Below are 21,247 nucleotides of genomic sequence, written 5' to 3'. Positions count from 1 at the left end.
CTGCTTGTATTGTATTGATATACAAAATTGAGAAGCTATTATATTAGTTCTTTGTTTTATAATAAGAAATAGACTACTATAGTTTTAGAGAATCGCCACTTAATTTTTAAAGAAAAATCAAGAAAACTATTTTTTCGCAAAAGATTAAAACAGAAATCAATTGAAAATATTTAAAGGGTTCGAGGTTCATATTAACATTTCGGGAAGGGTTTGAAAGCACCAAAAATTCCCGCTAACATGCGGTTATCTATAATTAACTATTTGGCTAAATGTTTTTAAGAAAATACGCCTTCTTGAATAAATAGAGAAAGTAAAAATATTTACTTAATTTTAAATAGTGAATTCAAAACAGTCGTCTTTTGGGGGCATTGATTAGGAAGAACCTTAAAATTAATTAAACACATAAAACATATAATAGCAAATAAATAGAGAAGGAGGAAAAAATTTGGGCCAGAGTCTGGTTTTCTGTCCCCCCGGGCTAGCACTTGGGCCTAATTTCAACTTTGGGCCAAGGGCCCCACCTTACACCAGTCCTAAGACTAACAAAAATCAGCCGAAGATAAGTGAACTTTTGGCCCAATTCCCTGTCCTACAACTAGCAGAATAATGCCAAAAATATATGGGTCTTTGGCCCAATTACAACACAAATACAAAACTGAAATTTTAGAAGGGCTTTTGGCCCATTTTTGCCACCATATACAATGTATACACTTATTGTATATCGCTTTATATTCTTGAATACCAGCTCATTATCTGACTCCCGGGTTCTGTAATTTCAATTTTCCAGCCCTGTACACTGCCTCTGATTTGATTTGAATAAAATTGAGGCCAAATCAAAAATGACTCGATGTTTGGGCCTCTATGGCCCAACTGAAAATGCAAACGGGGAAGAACCGATCCCAAGTGGTTGTCTTGGAATTTCACATAAAGCAAGAAAAGAAAAAAAAAGAAATTAGTATATAATAATAATAAGCCTACTAATTCAACTTAATCGCAATGAGGATAATCCATTAGGAAACCCAAACTCATATACAACCAGTGATTTCTTTAGGACATATGCTTCGAATGAGGAAAATAAATATATACTAAGTTAAAAAAAAAGATGTATTAATCCTTCAGAGAATCACGATTACAAAAGAAGAAGCCAACAAAATAACTACAAATTGATGCGGCTATACAGAGAGCCTAGACTTATTCTAACAGAAAGCAAATTTGAAGCTACCAAATTCTTAATGAACCATATTTAAATATCCCTTAACTAATGAAAGAAATTGCACCAAGATGAAAGCAATAGTCCTATTCTCTAGCAAGAAATGACACTACTTATAACACAATACACATAAAGAAGAAAGACCCACAGTAAAACAAATGGGCAGTTAACAAAACTTCCAGATTTCTCAAGAATTAAACAAGCTATTGGAATACTAATATATATGGACAAACATAATAAATGAATTAAAAGCTATGGGGGAATTAGACAAACACACAAGTGACTTCATATTATGGTAAGGAAGAAATAATAGGCTTGCTAAACATAAAGATCAACATATGGCTAGATCATACTCTATTCAAACTATTGCTTAAAAATAAAACTTTTAAAATATGAAGACCAAGACCAAACAGTGACAATGAGACGCAGACTTACTCTAATGCAACATCAAAAATCCTGAACCAGCAAACTATCATGATGGACTTATTAAAAGGAAACGAATCACAACAAAATAACATAAACTACCGAAAACCAACAGTAGGCAGAAGAGTAACTTAAACTTAAGCATCAACCTACTCATAGCAAGATATACTCATAGTAAGATATTCATGAGAAGATCCAAATTTAACATCATTTTGAAACCCACGAAATCATCTAAACGAGCAGAAAATACAACACACCACAATATTCGAGCTATAATAATAAGATGTAACGAGCTATTCTAGATAATAACAAAGTCAGTACCCTGATACTTAAATACCATATAAACGAAGCAGTACATACCCAATGACATTAAGCAGTAGATTCGAGAAGAGGAATAACAAACATAACTCAAAATGGTGGCCAAGAAACATGGGCTAATGAATTAAGGGTGACAAAAGAGTTTCAAAATGAAGAAAAAGTGACACATGTTTTAACTATTGAGTAGAGGTGACAATTTTAAGATTAGTGCTAATGACACTAATTTTAAAACCCTCAAGTTTTATTATTTACATAAAAGCCCTAATTTCCCCCATTCCACACCCTCCTTTCTCTCCACCCTTCTGTCGTTGCCATCCCCTCCCCTTTTGCCGCTGTCATCCCCTCCCCTTCTGCCATCGTAACCACCGTCATCACCACTTCCTCCTCTACCACAAACATCAGTTCTTCCTCCATTGCCACCACTCTCTTATTCTTCCTCTTTTGCCACCATTGTTGTCACATCCTTCTTCTCTACCTCTGCCTCCACAACAATCATCACCTCCACCTTTGTTGTTATCACCAACATCTCATTTGCCACTCTACCACCTTCTTTTTTACCTCACTTGCTATAACAATTATTGTAGTTGTTGCAGCAACTTCAGTAGTTGCTGAAAAAACTTCAACAGTTGCTACAATAACTTCAGCAGTTATTGCGACAACTTTAGCTGTTGCTTGATTTTCTACAAAAAAAAAACAATGACTTCAACTTCAAAAGTTTTAAAATTAAAGCAAATTAGTTTGTGAAATAGGACCAACAACAGAAAAAGAAAAAAGGTGATAAAAATAATGAACGACAACGATAATGATAACAACAACAAAGAAGAACAAGTAAATGGAAGAAGAGAAAAAGAAATGAAGAAGAAGAAGAGGGAAGAAGAAATCTGGAAAGAGAAAGAAAGAAAGAAGAAGAGGGAGAAAGAAATCTTGAAAGAGATTTTACATTTTGAAATTTAAGAAGAAAGGGAAAACTTTTCAAACATTTTGAAATTAGTAATTGGGTTTATTTTGAATATTTTTAAAAGTTTAGAAGTTTTAAATATTACATTTTAGACCCCAATTATCTTAATCCCTAATTAAAAAAAAGTTTGACTTTGTCAATCTTTTTTGTCACCAATTTTAATTTCAACATTTTTTTGTCACCTCCTCCTCAATTTACTCAAGAGACATCAACACGAGATGCAAACTTACAAGCTTCGATTCGACCAACTAATGGAATTATATAAGAACAAATATATCATATTGAATCATCAACAAACCAACGATAGCTAATAACAAACAACCACATAATAAGGCTTTTCCGACATCGAAAAATATCACTTCTTGAAAGGGGCGAGGAGAATATTATAAAGGAGAGAGCATTACCTTTTTCGATGCAGTAAAATGGAGACAACAACGAGCTAGAATGAGCTTTCAAAGGCCACAAATTAGCTCTAAAGAACTCTAAGCGGTGAATGACAAAGCAGACTCCAAGAGAAATCCAATCCTAAACTGCTGTACTCTCTTAATCTATTTTCCTACAAATATTTGTATGTATATATATTGTTCTTTCCGTCTAACCCTTCTCTGTTTTTGCAACCTTGAACAATGAGGAAGAAGAGGCTATATATAGGGAAAACTAGGGTAGATTTCGGGGGAAAAGATGAGGGTAAAATCGGGTGGGAATCGATGAATTCGAATTCGAAATTCAAATTTTTTCTTGGGAGATAAGGCTCAACCAACTGGAATTCGCACTAATCCAACGAAAAAATGAATTGAGCCGCTTGATTTTGAGCAAGGACGAGATTGCACCACCTGAAAGATTTGAGTACGAGGTAAGGGAGAGAGGAGACACGCGAGCTGGGCTCAGGTCTGGGCTGCTGGAATCGCTGGTTTCTGGGTTCTTTGTGCGTGAAGAAGAAGAATGTGATGTACAGGGGTGGGGTCGTTTGGTGTTGCTGATTGTATTTTGGTAAAGGGAATGGGCTGGGTCTTTGTATTTTGAGATTGGGCAGCTGAAAAGAGGTAAAAAAGAAAAAGAAAAAAAAAGAGAAAATTAGCAAATTAGTCACAATCCTTAGCATAATTATTAAAAATATCTATACTTTATAATGATTAGTAAAAATGTCAATATGTCAATATTTTAGAAAATAAATTGTATCCTAATATAATTAAAATTCTTTCCTTTTATTTCTCAAATTAGGCCACATTTGACCTTTTTTTACTCCATGTACGGTAACCCCCCCCCCCCCTTTCTAGGTTTTACCCCAAATTGCTCATTTCTCTCTATTCCCTTTTTCACCATTGTTTTCTCCTTTTCCTTGTTCAAGAAATCAACTCTTCTAATTTCTTACACTTTCTTCAAGAAATCTCACAATTAATTCAAAAGATTTTCACCCATTAATAAATGTAAATTCGAAGTCAACAAGTATTTTGTGAGAATTCTTGTGATTTTGTTTTCATATTCACCAAGTATTTTGTATTTCGAATTTTTCGATTTTTAAACATTATTGTTCATTCTTTTGTGAGTTTTTTTCCAGATTCACTAAGTATTTTTTGAGATTTCCCTCTTTTATGTATTTCGGATTTTTCGTCTTTTAAACACTATTGTTCAATTTTTTTGTGATTTTGTTTTCATATTTGAGATTTAGTAGATTGTAATAATCTACATTAGCATTCATACATCATATATTGTTCGATTTTTTATAAATTCATATTTAATAATTTCGAATTTTGCTTATAGGGCTACTAATGCGCAAGTGAATACGGATTCGGATTCGTATTTGATGGAATAAAAATCAGAAAAAAGAACATAGCATATGAAGAAGAAGAAAGACAGAGTCAGACAAGAAGGTTGCAAAATTGTATTCATATTAATTTTTGTTTGTCAATTGTTTTTCTTTTACTCATCGTTTATATTTTTATTTAAAACATTGTATTTCTTTTTTAGTTTGTAGTCATATCATTTGTATTTTTATTTAAAACATTGTATTTTTTTTAGTTTGTAGTCATTCAAATATGTATGTCAAATGGATTTGTATTTCTTAATCATAGATGTATCCTATTTTTTCACAGTCAATTTGTATTTTTTTTTTAGAATATTGTATTATTTTCACTATGTGTGCTATTTGTTTTCTAGAATCTTGTATCACTATTTCTTTTATAGTCAATTTTTATTTTTTTAGAATATTATATCCTTCCTCGATATATTGTATTATTTCTATCATGTATGCTATTTTTTTCTAGAATCTTATATCCTTTCATAAATTATATTTATATGTAATGATTAGATTATATTGGGATACAAATAAAAGAAAAATATATTTGACAATCATGTAATACAATTTTGATTTGTGGGATACAATTTGTAGTTTTCATTATGAAAGTAATAAAATACCAATTTTAATTTGAATGGTAAAGTGAGCACATAAAATGTAAAAATTATTGGTATACAATTACAATGAAAATATAATAAAAAAGAAAGTTGATCCAATCGAATGAGAAAGGAAATTTCTTTGAAATTGTAATTTTCTCTTGATATTAAATAATTGTATTCTTGCAAATCAAACAAATATAAAATACATGAATCAGATACATAGCAAACTAAAATATTGACATTTTAAATAAATATTAAAAGTGTGGCAAAGGGGTCCTATTAAATATCAAAATATTGACATTTTGAAAAAAATTCCCAAAAAAAAGGCCTAAAATTGGTCTCCAAATGGGTTTAATGTTAGGTCAAAGATGGGTTAGATCTTGGAGTTTAAGAAAGGAAAAATTACTGAAATACACGTCTTATGTTTCCCTTATTTCCAATATTCCCTTGTATTTCTAAAAACTTCTAAAATCCCTTATTTCTCTCCTAATTCTAAATTATTTTATAATATATCCGAGCTAGTTTTTAATGTATCCGAGCTAGTTTTTAATATATCCGAGCTACATATTATGTATCCGATTTATTTTATAATGTATCCGAGCTACATATTATGTATCTTGTTTGTTTTATTTTTTCAGGAATTAATGTAATTACAAACTAAATAGGGATAAATTGTAATTTCATATTAAAACTATGTGATTCCTAAAATTTATACATTAAGAAATAGCCAAATTGAGTTAAATTAACAAATTCAGCTAAACCCTAAATAAGACGAATTAATATTAATTAATTAACGAGCTTCTTAATCTTAACAAAATGAAATAATTAACTTAATTGTAAACTAATGATTCAAAATTATAACCATAATTTAAACTAAACTAATTTAATAAAATACTTACTAAAATTAAACTCTTTTTGAGATGATTTTTGAAATATTTATAAAATATACTAATTATATATAAAATTACATAAAACCTATATATTACTTAAAAAATTATAAAGATGACAAAATTACTTTAAAAATAACTTGAAAGATATTTTGAATTTTATAAAAATTAATTATTTCAAATCGTTTGAAATTTAAGAAGCTCAATGATTAATTCATATCGTGAAAGTCCAAAATTGGGTGTCAACATTCTTGCAATTGCAATTTATTTTGGGTGATTCAATACTTGATGTGCCTGTTATTGAAAACATATTATGTCAATTCAAACTCTCCACTTAATTAGCTAACAAGTGTGACGAGATGTGATTTTTGCATCCTAAATAAGAGAATTTTTTCAATTTGAGCTTAGGAATAGAAAAATTCCTGACATAAAACACTTTTTCCTGTAATGTGAACGATGCAATGCGTAAAATACTTTACTTTGGGATCACAAGACACAACTTAACTGTAATCACGATGGATGGAAGTCCTTTAACAAAGCTATTTACAACAGATTATGTGGAATTGAGTATACAGCAATCGATTGATTGAATCTTCGAGGCGAACTAATTGCCAGATTATTATATGGTTGTTGGAACTTGGTCAGACGTATGACACGAATAAAATAGGTTATGGTGCTTAAGCAAATAGATTATGATGTTCTGTGTAAGTGGGTTGATGTGTGTGAGCTTATTCTTTTAGAGAGAACTCACTTTTATTGTTTAATTGTATTCTCAACACGTCCTCTCACATATGGGCCTTATTATGCTTTTGATAATGGGTGGTGGTGAGAATTTGTTTTTTTTGTTCTTTTATAAAGGTAGCGTTATTTATGTAGGTCTGTATATTAGTAATTATTGTGTTGTCTTCTGTTGAGTCCTCATTGTTGACACCCAATTTTGGACCTTCACAATATAGATTAATCATCGAGCTTCTTCAATTTAGAGCGATTTAAAATAATTAGTTTTATAAAATTTCAAAAAATAGTTTGCAAGTTATTTTAAATAGTTTCATCACTTTTTATAATTTTTAAATAATATATATGTTTTATATAGTTATGTATATAATTAGTGTATTTTATGAATATTCAAAAATCGTCTAAAAAGATTTTATTTTACTTAAATGGTTGGTTAATTGGTTTAGTTAACTAATACTTGTATTTTTGAGTTATTAGTTTATAATTAAGTTAATTATTTTATTTTCATTAAAATTATAATTAATCAATATTAATTCATCTTGCTTAAATTTTAATCGAATTCCCTAAATTAAACTCAAATGGCTAACTTCTTAATTCCTATTGACTATAATTGCAATTCAATGGACAATCTTTTTTCACTCCCCTTCTTAACTCATTTTCAGCCTTAATTTTGGGCCCAATTTCAGTTCAATTCATCGCCCATTACAACTCTATCAGCAGCCCAACAATTCCAAAGACCCAATTCAATAACCCGACCAACAATACATAAAGCAGCAATACGTATTGCAATACCCGACCCGACTTCGCTTCTTCTTCTCCACCCAAGAACAGCAATCAAATGGAAACCCAGAAATTCGTCCAAACATACGGCGTACAACTGCAATACCCACTGCCTCGTCTTCTCCTGCAGTCGCATCAATCTGGAAAATCCGGAAAAAATCCGCGACTCTGACCCATCAGCATCAGTCACAGAGCAAACGGCGTGAACAGTGCCCATCAGTACCCGCGCCGTCCTCCTCGCCTGCAGTAGCCATTGCCCTCATGTCTCCTTTTTCCCCCTTTTAGCGGAGTCACAGGGCTGCAAAACATCCTTTCACTGTTGGCTTTGAATTTTTCCAACGGATTCCCCCCCTAAATCGCCCAATTTTTCCCTATTAATAGTTCTTAGTTCTCTACGTTCAGTGATGTTAGCAAGGATTTTTGAGGATGGACCCCAAAAAAGCATATAAAAAATCCGAATAGAGCAACTTTCAGTTTCTTATCCTCAAATTCAAAGCTCTCTAGTAGCACTCCGGAGCTCATCGGAATCGGCTCACAATGGTAGAAGTTCTTCATGGTCAAGCTTGTCGTCCTATTTCCTGCTCCGAAGAAGGTAATTTCTTTTCATTCTGTTTCGTTGCTTAGTTACCTAGCTTACAGTTGGATTGTTATGGGTTGTGTGAATCGATTACTCATTGTTGTGTTTATATCTCGACATTGAATGCGATGTGCTTGGTGAGGATTTAGTTTCCGAAACTGATAATAAAAATACAATATTGGTAATGTTTTGGTCTATTGGAGTGTTAAATAGTAGCATGTGCATCTTGCTTTACTTTGATCTTGCTATGTATGTCTTCTTACATCTTTATCTTGATATATTTTGAGAATAAAATTTCCTCACTTATTTTGAATTTAGTAGTCTGATATGATTTTCTTTAGCCTGCTGATTATTCTGAGACAGCTCTTTGATTACTGTCACATTGAGGAATGCATCTTTTGCTATTTATTGCTCTTAGTTATCACGTTAAAGGAACTCTAAGCTATAGTTTTTCATGCCTATGTTGTGATTAGATCTAAAAAATGAGTTTGGTCTTATCCTTTTAGTCTTGTTAGCTTCTAGAGTGCAAGCATACATGTTAAATTTCTGGTAAAAGAAACCAAGAAGGTTTGATAGTGATTTTGTGTTTATAATCCCGTATCGTGTTCAATTATACCATTTGCGTAAACAGTTAATCCAATCAACTATTTGTGTAAGGATCACATCACAAAATTGACATAGTGAAAGAGAATTTTCTTTGAGGTAATTGGTTGTTAGGTCTTATATCTCAGTTATTTAAACTAGAAGGGAGATTATTTGAAGAGAAAAGTCAGTTTTTTATGAGTAATTAATTTTGCTTCTTGAATTAAATATGTAACATAGGCTACTTATATTAGCAACAGTTCATATTGACACGACAATTTATAATTTATACTACTTTCTGTATATTTTTGAATGTAACTTTAAATTTTAAAGTATTTCTTATTTGGTTCTTATTTTTTTATTTTTGCTTTTTCCTACTTATGGGTGTAATAAGTATGATAATGATAGCAATAAAGTATAATTGTTTGTTTTCATAGGAGGGGAAACTTTATTGAATTTAATTTTTATTTTATGTCTCTTCTTTTCCCTACAAAGTGATACCTTAATGGTCTTACATAATGTGATAAATATCTAAAATTAGTTATATTCATTTATCCACTGTCATTAATTTTGTGTAGGTATTGCTCTCAATTAAATTTTATCTAGTTATGTAGCTAACGTATTATTCAAACATTACCAATCTTATATGCAAAACTAGTAAATTTATCTAAATAAGAGAATTTTCTGTTTCTATAATTTTTTTTATATTTGATCAATGAAATAGAAATAACAAAAATAGATATGAACGCAACAAGAATTAATATAAAAAACAAACTTTTAAAACCATATATAGAAAAATGTAAGCTGTAAGTTTATAACTTTACAAGTATTATAGGAAGCTCAAAATGATTTTACGCTTATGACCTTTGCGTCTAATTTTAATAACTTGTCAAATTCAATCTAGTTATCCGTTTATTTGACTTCTATCCAAATTGAGAAGAATTAAAGTTTTGTGCATATGAATAGATAGAACTCTATTCCCCTTTCTCTTCTATATATATTTCTCCACTTCATTTCTTAGTTAAATGTGTGACAACTCTTCTTTCTTTTAATCTACTATAAAGATTCTAAATTGACTCCAGAATAATTACATTCTTGAAAGGATAGAGCCCTTCTTCATCTTTTTCTCAAACATTTCGATTCCTCTTACTCTTTAGACAAGAAAAATGTCATTCCAAAAACAGGCCATGAAAATACTCATTAGCTTAGTATTAATCATATTTTTCGCGGTACAGTACACTGCTTCAACAAATGCCAGTACTAATTTTCATTTCGTTGTAAGTATAGTTTATTCATTTAGTTTTTTTTTGCAACATTAAAGTTATGGTTTGTGTTGTGTACTAATCAATTTTTTCTTGTATTATTGTATGCATGCACAGATTGAAGAAACTTCTTTCGATAGGCTTTGCCAATCAAAGAAGATTCTTACTATCAACGGACAATTCCCAGGGCCTACCATATATGCACAGGCTGGAGAAACGTTGGCCTTAGCCTTTGAAAACAAAGGGAAGGACAACGTTACAATGTTTTGGTACATTCAAATCATCAATACTTTTCATTGTTTTTGTTTGTTTATTTGTTTAAGTTGTTAGTTTTGGTGACTGTTTTTTTCTTTCTAAAATTAAGTTGTAGGGGCGTGGGTAGACAGGTGAAGTCTGATCAAGTGGAATGGCTAATTGAGCCAGGGTCTAAAGTAAGAAAAAATATCACAATACTTGACGATGAGGAAGGGACACTATGGTGGCATGCCATGAACATCTGGCAACGTGCCACTGTTCATGGCGCTTTCATTGTCCTTCCAAAACCCGGAAAGCCTGATGATCATGCCAATATTCCCATCATTTTAGGTATATAAGTTAAATAAAAGTAGAATAATTTAGTTTTAAGTAATTTCTTTCAAAACCTTAAGTCTTTTACTAACATATATTTTCTTTTTGTTTGATTAATTCTTCACAATTTCGCCAGGTGAATGGTGGAAGAAGGATGTCAAGGAGGTCTTCCTTGAATATATTGACTCCGGCGGTGACATAAAATCGGACGCTTTCACTGTTAATGGACAGCCTGGTGACTTCTACCCTTGTTCAAACAATGGTATGTATAAGTCGTCCAGTTCAATTTATTTATATCAAACTTAATTAATGTGTCTTATCCAGTATCTTTTGAGCATTTTAAGGGCTAATTAGACTTGTAGAATAGCCAAGGAAATGACATGGCTTTTTTTCCAAGTAATGGTGTTTGTGGGGGGGGGGGGGGGGGGGGGNNGGGCTTGATATTTGATAAAAGAAAGATGCATTAACTGTTACTAGGTTGTAATTGTATTGAAATTTAAAAAAGTTAATGGATTTATAAGATAAATTGGTTCTCCTAAGTCCTATCTATCAGACTAGTTTTTTGGGTTGGGCTCTTCTGTTTGATCTCTAACATTGTTTTTTTTTTTTGCGATTCTGTTCATATGGACTATAAGATTTTACTTATTATTTTCTCGAGTTATTTGTTGCACTCATTTTATTGTTCTTTCATTAACTAAAATGGACAGGAACTTTTAGGATAGCAGTGGATACTGGGAAGAAATATCTTCTCAGAGTTGTGAACGCTGCAATGAGTAAAACACTCTACTTTGGGATTGCAAGACACAACTTAACCGTTATGGCGATGGATGGAAGTCCTGTAACAGAGCCATTTACAACAGACTACGTCAAATTGACTAGACAACAGTCGATTGACTGCATCTTTGAGGCGAACCAACATCAAGATTATTATTATATGGTCGTTGTAACATATATTGGTGAGACGTACGACACGAATAAAATTACAACCGCCATTATAGAATACCACGGGAATTACACACCCTCGTCACCACCTCTTCTACCTCTTCTTCCCAACTTCTCCCCCAACTACGATAAAAGTTCTAGTAGGAATTATTTAAATGTAATAATGACTTTTGTAATTTTGGGTTTATTTTTCTGTACGACATTGGTTATTGTTTGGAATAGGCGGCCTAGTAGGCGTCATAGAAGTGCAATGGTCACTCCCCTGTAAATTATAATAAAGTTGTTTTATATTGATGCTTATATTTGAAATTACAAATTGTACCCCAACAACATGTCAACATCGTATATATGTATTTTGTATGTTGTGTATATGTAAATGTATGTCCAGCGATACATAAGATATGCAATCACATACACTCAATCGACATATATTATACACATTTCTCAATCAGTTCAACTGTAGGATTTTGGTATATGAAACTATTCCTAAATTTTGCAAGCACCGTAAGAAGACAGGCCTCAATCAGTTCAACTGTAGGATTTTGGAAAATATTATAGCCAAGGGAAAGGAGGCTAAGAAGAACAAAGAAGTGATGGAGGAAGCTGTTAATCTACAGGAATAGAACAACACAGAGCTTAGTAATGATGAGATTTACAGAATGGTCATGATACCAACGCAAAGGCAAACAAGTCCTAGCTAGTCTTTACATCTAAAGTTGTCGAGAACAAAAAAAGGGAAAAAATTTACTAGTCTTTACAACCATTCTCAATGCCTTTCTGTAGCTGCAAGGCGAAGATTTAGTAGTTATCAATTCATATTTTTACAAAACTAACCTTGAGGTATCAAATTAAATAATATTCCTTTCAAACGACTATCCAAAAATTTGATAAATGTGAACATGTTCAGAGGCTTATGAGCAACAACTTCAGCCTAACTTGTTGCTAATCTAATTTCACTTTGAATTAATGAAAACATCAATTCAATTTAACATGTTATTAACCATAAAACAGATTACTTGGAATGCTTAATGAAAGTAATTACTCCCAAACCTCCAAGGGTTTGAAAATGGTGGAAAATGGGATTTTTGTGAGAAATTTCGAATTTGAGTTCATTCTAAGTGAATTTTACTCATCTTAATCCTGAAAGACGTGGAAGAAACATTGCGATCGTGAGACACCTTGTCCGAGATCTTGAAGGCTTATTAGAGAAAAGGGAGCTCATCGCGGACGTGAGCCTATGGGCCACGAAGAGGGCATATCGTGAGACAGAGGGTCGCGATCGCGAAGGTAAAAAATGACCTGCATAGAAAACTGCCAACAACTCAAACTCAAATAAAAAGCCTTCGAATGGACCCTTGGAAATCGTTCAGGGTCCTATCAAAATAAACTGGACACGCTACTCCACTAGAATCGATATTTCAGACCCAATGGAATCGTCAAATTTCCAAAAAAAAAAGGTCAAATAACACAATTACCCTCCCGTACCACTCTTAAGGTTAAAACTCAACTTTTCACCCAAATGCCTAAAAACTCAACCGAAGGCCTTAGACACCTTACCAATTACCTAACTAGCTAAAACTTGACTTTCCTGACATGATGGGACTGACAAAAAATCTCATCCGGCACTCGGAACTCCAAATGTTGATCGAAGTTAACCCTATCAAGAATTCACAACTCAAAAGGGGTGAAATCACCAAAAACATACCCAATCGCATCGGAGAACACCCAACCATTCCTGGAACACAAACTAAGCATGAAAATGCTAAGGACAAGGGTAAAATGGCCAATTCACAATGAAAAGCAATTTCACAAGAAATGGGACACTACATGTTATTGGTTGAAATCAAAATCAAACCAATTTAATCGATTTTTGAATTATTAAAACCAAATCTAACCACATATAATATATATTTACTGGTTTGATTGTTATCGATTTTGGTTTGGTTTGGTTCGGTTTTCGATTATTAACCATACACAAAAATTAAAATTAATAAAAAATTTCATTTTAAAGAGGGAAAAAAGACAACAATTCATATAAAATGAAAAATAGTTAAAATAATTAACATACCAGAACTTTCGATATTGTGAATAAAACTTCATAATTCACCATTTTGGCTTGGAAGGAAGAGACAATGACATTCTTAGTCCCACAAAAAATTATCACACACATATATATGTGAAACCGATAAGATAAACATTCTCGTCTTGAACATTTTTGCTTTCATAAATTAATATTGATGAATACATATATAAGATATTTAAAATTGTTTATAAAAATAATATATTATCTGTGTATGATAAAAAAATATATGTATATAATTTATCGGTTCGATTTGGTCTGATTAATTTTTCGATTTTTTGAACAAATCAAAAGCAAAACCAAAACCAAAACCAAAATCAAATCAAATACTAGGATATGAATAACAAAGGAATGTACAAAAAAAAGAAGAAACTAACTAGTATCCACGGATAAGCAAATATCAAAATTACACGATCTGCTTATTTTTAGAAATATTATGAAGTATTTTCACATATTATTATTATTTAAATAAAAAAAAGTATTATATCATTTTATTATTGTTATTTAAATATTAATAATATATGAAAATACTTTATAATATTTCTAAAAATAAACTGATGGTATATTATTATGTTGTCTACTATCAAAGATACTAGTTAATTTAGAGAATATTTGTGCAATGACTAAATTTGGCAATAATATTATTCATTATATTTGAGTATTAAAGGCATTTGAATCAAATCTTTTAAAAATCCTAATTATAATTTTTTTTTGTTATTATTATTTAAACATTTATAATATATGAAAATACTCTATAGTTTTTCTAAAAATAAATTGATAGCCTAATTTTATTGTCCACTGTCAGTGGATACTAATTAATTTAGAAAATATTTGTACAATGGCTAAATTTGGAATTAATATTATTAATTATATTTGAATATTATTCATCATTTAAATCTTAGATTAGATAATCAGATTGCATACCATATTTGCCTAAATAGCCATTTCTTCTGCATTATATATATATATAAAAGTTATTTCAGAAATATACTAAAAAACAAAGATGGGATTGATGTTTACAACTCTATGCTTCATTATTTTAGTTTGGACCACCATTGCCTTTTGTTTGGTTGAAGGTTATGGGTCTAGTCGAAATGCAGAACTCGTCCTTGAGGTATAGTTTTCATATTTTTTATAGCAAAGTTTATACGCCTTTTTTTTAATGAATAATTTGGAGTGAAATTAATTTATGTTTGCAGACTATTCACGGAGATATTTATGATTGTGTGGATGTTTATAAACAACCAACTCTTTTGCACCCGATGCCGCACAAAGAAAGAATCAAGGTGCAAGATTTATACTCATACAACTCAACTGATTTTTTCTTCTTTTCTTTTGACAAACAAAAGTTGATAACACACAATTCTGTTGTTTGCAACATTTTGTATTTTTATCAATGGTGGAATCAAGTTTTGAAACTTATGAATTTAGGAATTTTGATAGTTTTACTGAATTTTAAATAAATAATTTATACATATTTTAACAATTAGAAAAGAAAAATCTAATACTAGTAATTCACATAAGATGTCTTCCCGATATTTTACTAATTTATGTTAAAAGTTGAAGTTTTAGATCCACGCTAGTTATCTTATTATAGGGTTGAGTTAGCCCCAATCTATTTCTTTATAAGATATAGTTAATTCATAATTAAAATTAGATTCTTAATAAACTAGCCTTTGATGATTTCATATAAACATCCAATCAATTAGTGAAGCCATGAATCTTGTTAAGAATGTTGAAGATTTAATATATAATTAAATTCAAAATTAATGTTTATTAATGTTTAAATATATTCTATCCTTGTCATTAAAATATAACCCTTACATGCATTTATTTTCCGTAATATTTTATGTTTACTTGAATATAATTTTACTTGTATTTTCTTTGAAATTAATTCTTTTTTTTTTCTGTACGTATGGGCATTTTCGAAACAACAGATGACAATTGCTAAGGAGCTAGAAAAACAAAGATCAGTCAAAGGCAAGCGATTGCAAAAGGATGAAAATATTAATTTTAAAGCAGAAGAGTTCTGGTTGAATAAAAAAGGTTGTCCGATTGGAACAGTCCCTATTCGACGATTGACACAAGAACAACTCCAAAGCGCCAAAGATGCCTCCTTAAGCATGGAAAATGAATCCCTTGCTGAAAATATCATCGATGTAACTACTTCTTTAATTATTAAAATTTATCATTAATAGTCAACGAATTCAATTTAAATACTATACTTCAGTTTGCAGGAATTACCATACGCGCAACTCCAGAAATAAAAAGTTTTACAAGTATATCAACCATTGTTACTTTGAATAATCCACAATTAAATGGACTAGGCCAATATAGTTCCGCAACAATATTTCTTCGAAGTGCAGATAATGCACCAAATTTAGAGCAAATACAGGCCGGATGGATTGTAAGTTTTTATTTCAAATCAATGATTTGAACCTATTAAGTATTTTTTGAAGATACGATTTCCTAATGTCTATGATGTTTGTTTGATTTAGGTACATCCAAAACTTTACGGTGATGGACGGACTCGGTTATACTCCCATTGGACTAAGTATATTAGAAATTAATTGATATTTTTCTAAAAGAAATAATTCAAAAGCATGTAGAGTAAGTAAATTTCATTTTTTTTAATTAAATAGACAGATGGCGGCCAGAAAACAGGATGTTACAACAATATTTGTCCAGGATTTGTTCAACTTGACACAGATGTACCAATAGATTATGCTTTCCCAAAAATTTCTAGGCCAATGCATGGTGACGTTGAATTGGAAATTAAAATCTACAAGGATGAAGGTAATTTGTAATACTTTGGAATATTAATATCAGCAAGTATATATGTAGTTGTTGTAACTCTGGTGTTATTTTGTTATTTTTGCAGACTATTATCTTTTATTTCAGGGTTTGTTTGTTATTGGATTTTGGCCGGAGACTCTTTTCAATGAATTAAGAAATGGATCGCAGATAGTGCGATACGGAGGAAAGGCATATACACCAGCGGGTGAACCACATAGTCCACCCATGGGAAGTGGTGCTTTTCAGTTAAACGATCCACAAATCACTTGTCATATGCGTCAAGTCATGTATGGAGTGGGCTATAATCAAGATGTTCAACCCAATATATCGTTGGTTGAAACTCATGATTCTAGATGTTACCATGCTGGAAGTGAGTATAATGCTTATGATGGTTACTGGGATTATAATTTTTTGTTTGGGGGTCCTGGTTTTTGCTGACTCCTTATATTTTATTAGTATACAAAATAAAGAAGCTACTATATTACTTCTTACATTTTTATGGTATTATTCATTCAAATTTAATTTAATTTGTTAGTTTAGAGAGAACGAGAAAAGTTAAAAGAGTTTAAAATCAACAAAATTCTTTTCTAATCGCAAGTCATAACCTATTTCCTTACCTAATGGGATTGCATAGCATGTTTGTTAAAATAAATTAAATGCATATAATCTTCGATTTAAATAGTGAGATTGCATAGCATGTTTGTTAAAATAATTTAATGTCGCTAGTAAAAATCATATTTATCTCTCTCCGTATAAAAATCACTTACAAATAGAGGTCCACACAACGAATTAGGACATGAATACAAATTGGAGACATATACATCATTTAAGTTAACAAATTAGGAATGTGAATAAAGAGTAATTTACAAAAAAAAAATACTTATTTGAAACATTATTTATAGTTTTAAATGCATATAAATCCTTAATTTAAATAATGAGATTTTTAACATGTTTGTTAAAATAATTTAATGTCCCTAGTAAAGATATTATTTATCTCTCTGTATAAAAATCTGTTACAAATAAATACTCATGCTACAAATTAGGACATTAGAATTGATGCCATATACATCATTAAGTTAATAAAATATAAGTATGAATAAAGAGGAATATTGTACCACAAAAAATATTTGTGCAATGTATAAATTTGGAAATAAGAATAATGCTCGAGATGGTTACTGGGATTATAATTTTGTGTGGGGGGTGCTGGTAGTTGCACAGATTATCCAAAATTAAGAAAAATAGCATATTAATTTATTTGTTCTTGCAATTTCATGGTTTCCTTAATCAGCGTAAATAATTTACAATTGCAATTTATTTTGGGTGATTCAATACTTGTTATTGAAAACATATTGTTTAGGAGAATGGACAATTATGTAATTAAATCATTTTTTACAAAAAGCAGAACGCTCAAACATGCATGTCATCAAACTTTGAGAAAAAATTCATTTATGTCATCCGTTAATATTTTGGCTCAATATGTCATTTCAGTTAACAAAATAATGACATGAATAAGCATTTTCTCAAACAAAAATGACATAGATAAGCCAAACTTTTAACATATGACATAAGTAAATCTTTTTTCAAAATTCGATAACATATTTGAGCCTTTTTCCAAATTTTAAAATTTTATTTTACCCATTGACACATTCCATCAATTTTGCAATGGATTATTTTGCCATAAAATATTGTCAGTCGAAATTAATCTTTGTGGTGATTGGAAGCATAAATACGTCTCTAACTAATGCCATAACGTTTATACAAGTCGAAATGTGTTCCTATCGTTTCATACTCATTTTATGGACGAAAATTTCAAGAAATATTATATGCAACAATTTTTTTTATAATTATATATGTGTTTAAGTATACCGGCTAGAATAAAGTAAAAGTGAACCGATCGACTATTTGTGCAATGATCAAACATTTGAAGTTATTGCTTAAATCAATTTTATCTACTTATGTTGCTCACATATCATTTAAACATTATCAAATTTTTTCGCAAAACTAGTAAATTTATCTACCACATAAAGTGTGGCGCAATGAATAAGATTTGTTTTTTAATCCTAAAAAAGAAATTAAATTGAAGTTAATTTTGCTTTTCTAAATTAGAAAGTTAACTAGGTACATACGTTAGTAGTATGAACAAACGCAATGGGTTAATAGAGCTATATATTCCTCCTTGCAGGTTAATTAACACTTTAATTTGTTGTAATTTTACTTTCAAATCCAACTTCTAATTATCAGTTCATTTTACTATCCCATTCTCCGCTATATATATTTTCTCCCAATTTCATTTTTAACTCCTAAGACGAAAAAAATTATGAGGTACAAAAAACAAGTGAAATTAATAAATAACAGCTTGCGCCTATTCATATTTATCGCGGTTCAGTTTGTTATGTCTACACAAAATAATGTTTCTCATTTTGTTGTAAGTTTCCATCTTCATTTTCTTGCAAGTAATTATTAAAATTCTTGTCTTTGTTACGCACTAATCAATTTTATCCTGCATTGCATATATACATGACTTTCGAAAGACTCTGTGAATCCAAGAAAAATGTTGGGGCTGGAGAAACTTTGGTCATGGACGTAGAAAACAAGGGAAATGANAAGTGGTGCTTTTCAGTTAAACGATCCACAAATCACTTGTCATATGCGTCAAGTCCTGTATGGAGTGGGTGAAAATCAAGACGTTCAACCCAATGTATCGTTGGTTGAAACTCATGATTCTAGATGTTACCATGCAGGAAGTGAGTATAATGCTTATGATGGTTACTGGGATTATAATTTTTTGTTTGGGGGTCCTGGTTTTTGCTGACTCCTTGTATTTTATTGATATACAAAATAAAGAAGCTACAATATTACTTCTTACATTTTTATGGTATTCTTCATTCAAATTAAATTTAATTTGTTAGTTTAGAGAGAACGAGAAAAGTTAAAAGAGTTTAAAATCAACAAAATTCTTTTCTAATCGCAAGCCATAACCTATTTCCTTACCTAATGGGATTACATAGCATGTTTGTTAAAATATATTAAATGCATATAATCTTTGATTTAAATAGTGAGATTGCATAGCATGTTTGTTAAAATAATGGGAATAATTTAATGTCGCTAGTAAAAATCATATTTATCTCTCTCCGTATAAAAGCACTTACAAATAGAGGTCCACACAACGAATTAGGACATGAATACAAACTGGAGACATATACATCATTTAAGTTAACAAATTAGGAATATGAATAAAGAGTAATTTACAAAAATAAAAAAACTTATTTGAAACATTATTATAGTTTTTAAATGAATTAAATGCATAGAAATCCTTAATTTAAATAATGAGATTTTTAACATGTTTGTTAAAATAATTTAATGTCCCTAGTAAAGATTTTATTTATCTCTCTCTATATATAAATCGGTTACGAATAAATACTCATGTTACAAATTAGGACATTATAATTGATGACATATACATCATTAAGTTAATAAGATATGAGTATAAATAAAGAGGAATATACCAAAAAAATACTTGTGCAATGTATAGATTTGGAACATTATTTATAATATTTAAATGAATTAAATATATATAAATGTTAGATTTAAAAGATGAGATTGCATATGATATTTAAATAATTTAATTACTTTCAAAGACTGAACATTTGTCCTAGATTTAAATGATGAGATTACATAACATATTTGTTAAAATAATTTAATCACTTTCCAAGATTGGACATTTCTCTTCGATTTAAATGATGAGATTACATAACATATTTGTTAAAATAATTTTAATAACTTTCCAAAATTGAACTTAATCACCTTCCAAAATTGAACATTTCTTCTACAGTATATATATATATATATATATATATATTAAATCACATTTCTTCCAAAATAAATTAAATGCATATAATCTTTGATTTAAATAGTGAGGTTGCATAGCATGTTTGTTAAAATAATTTAATGTCGCTACTAAAAATCACATTTATCTCTCTCTCCGGATAAAAAGAACTTACAAATAGAGGTCCACACAGCGAATTAGGATATGAATACAAATTGGAGACATATACATCATTTAAATTAACAAATTAGGAATATGAATAAAGAGTAATTTACAAAAAAAACAAAAAAAACTTATTTGAAACATTATTTATAGTTTTTAAATGCATATAAATCCTTAATTTAAATAATGAGATTTTTAACATGTTTGTTAAAATAATTTAATGTCCCTAGTAAAGATATTATTTATCTCTCTGTATAAAAATCGGTTACAAATAAATACTCATGTTACAAATTAGGACATTAGAATTGATGACATATACATCATTAAGTTAATAAATATGAGTATGAACAAAGAGGAATATTGTACCAAAAAAAATATTTGTGCAATGTATAAATTTGGAAATAAGAATAATGCTCGAGATGGTTACTGGGATTATAATTTTGTGTGGGGGGTGCTGGTAGTTGCACAGATTATCCAAAATTAAGAAAAATAGCATATTAATTTATTTGTTCTTGCAATTTCATGGTTTCCTTAATCAGCGTAATTAATTTACAATTGCAATTTATTTTGGGTGATTCAATACTTGTTATTGAAAACATATTATTTAGGAGAATGGACAATTATGTAATTAAATCATTTTTTGAAAAAAAGGAGAACGCCCAAACACGCATGTCATCAAGTTTTGAGAAAAAATTCATTTATGTCATCCGTTAATATTTTGGCTCAATATGTCATTTTAGTTAACAAA

At 30.1% G+C, this 21,247-nt stretch overlaps 2 protein-coding genes across 2 annotated transcripts; both read left to right on the top strand.

Moving 5' to 3' along the window:
* Window positions 1-10,030: 10,030 nt before the first annotated feature.
* On the top strand, window positions 10,031-11,903 carry LOC125853740 (laccase-14-like). The gene is made up of 5 exons (XM_049533475.1): window positions 10,031-10,141; window positions 10,244-10,395; window positions 10,491-10,711; window positions 10,830-10,955; window positions 11,401-11,903. Exons 1-5 carry the CDS (start codon window positions 10,031-10,033, stop codon window positions 11,901-11,903), a joined length of 1,113 nt encoding a protein of 370 aa, XP_049389432.1.
* Window positions 11,904-14,718: 2,815 nt separating this feature from the next.
* LOC125853496 (uncharacterized) lies at window positions 14,719-16,949 on the top strand. The gene is made up of 7 exons (XM_049533192.1): window positions 14,719-14,829; window positions 14,915-15,001; window positions 15,653-15,874; window positions 15,946-16,122; window positions 16,214-16,266; window positions 16,357-16,511; window positions 16,597-16,949. The coding sequence occupies exons 1-7, from the start codon at window positions 14,719-14,721 to the stop codon at window positions 16,947-16,949; spliced, it is 1,158 nt and encodes a 385-aa protein (XP_049389149.1).
* Window positions 16,950-21,247: the final 4,298 nt, after the last annotated feature.

Source organism: Solanum stenotomum, chromosome 1 (genome assembly GCF_019186545.1).
Source record: "Solanum stenotomum isolate F172 chromosome 1, ASM1918654v1, whole genome shotgun sequence".
Classification (NCBI taxonomy): domain Eukaryota; kingdom Viridiplantae; phylum Streptophyta; class Magnoliopsida; order Solanales; family Solanaceae; genus Solanum; species Solanum stenotomum.
Note: the sequence above shows the minus strand (reverse complement) of the source record. Positions and strands in the feature narration are given on the sequence as shown.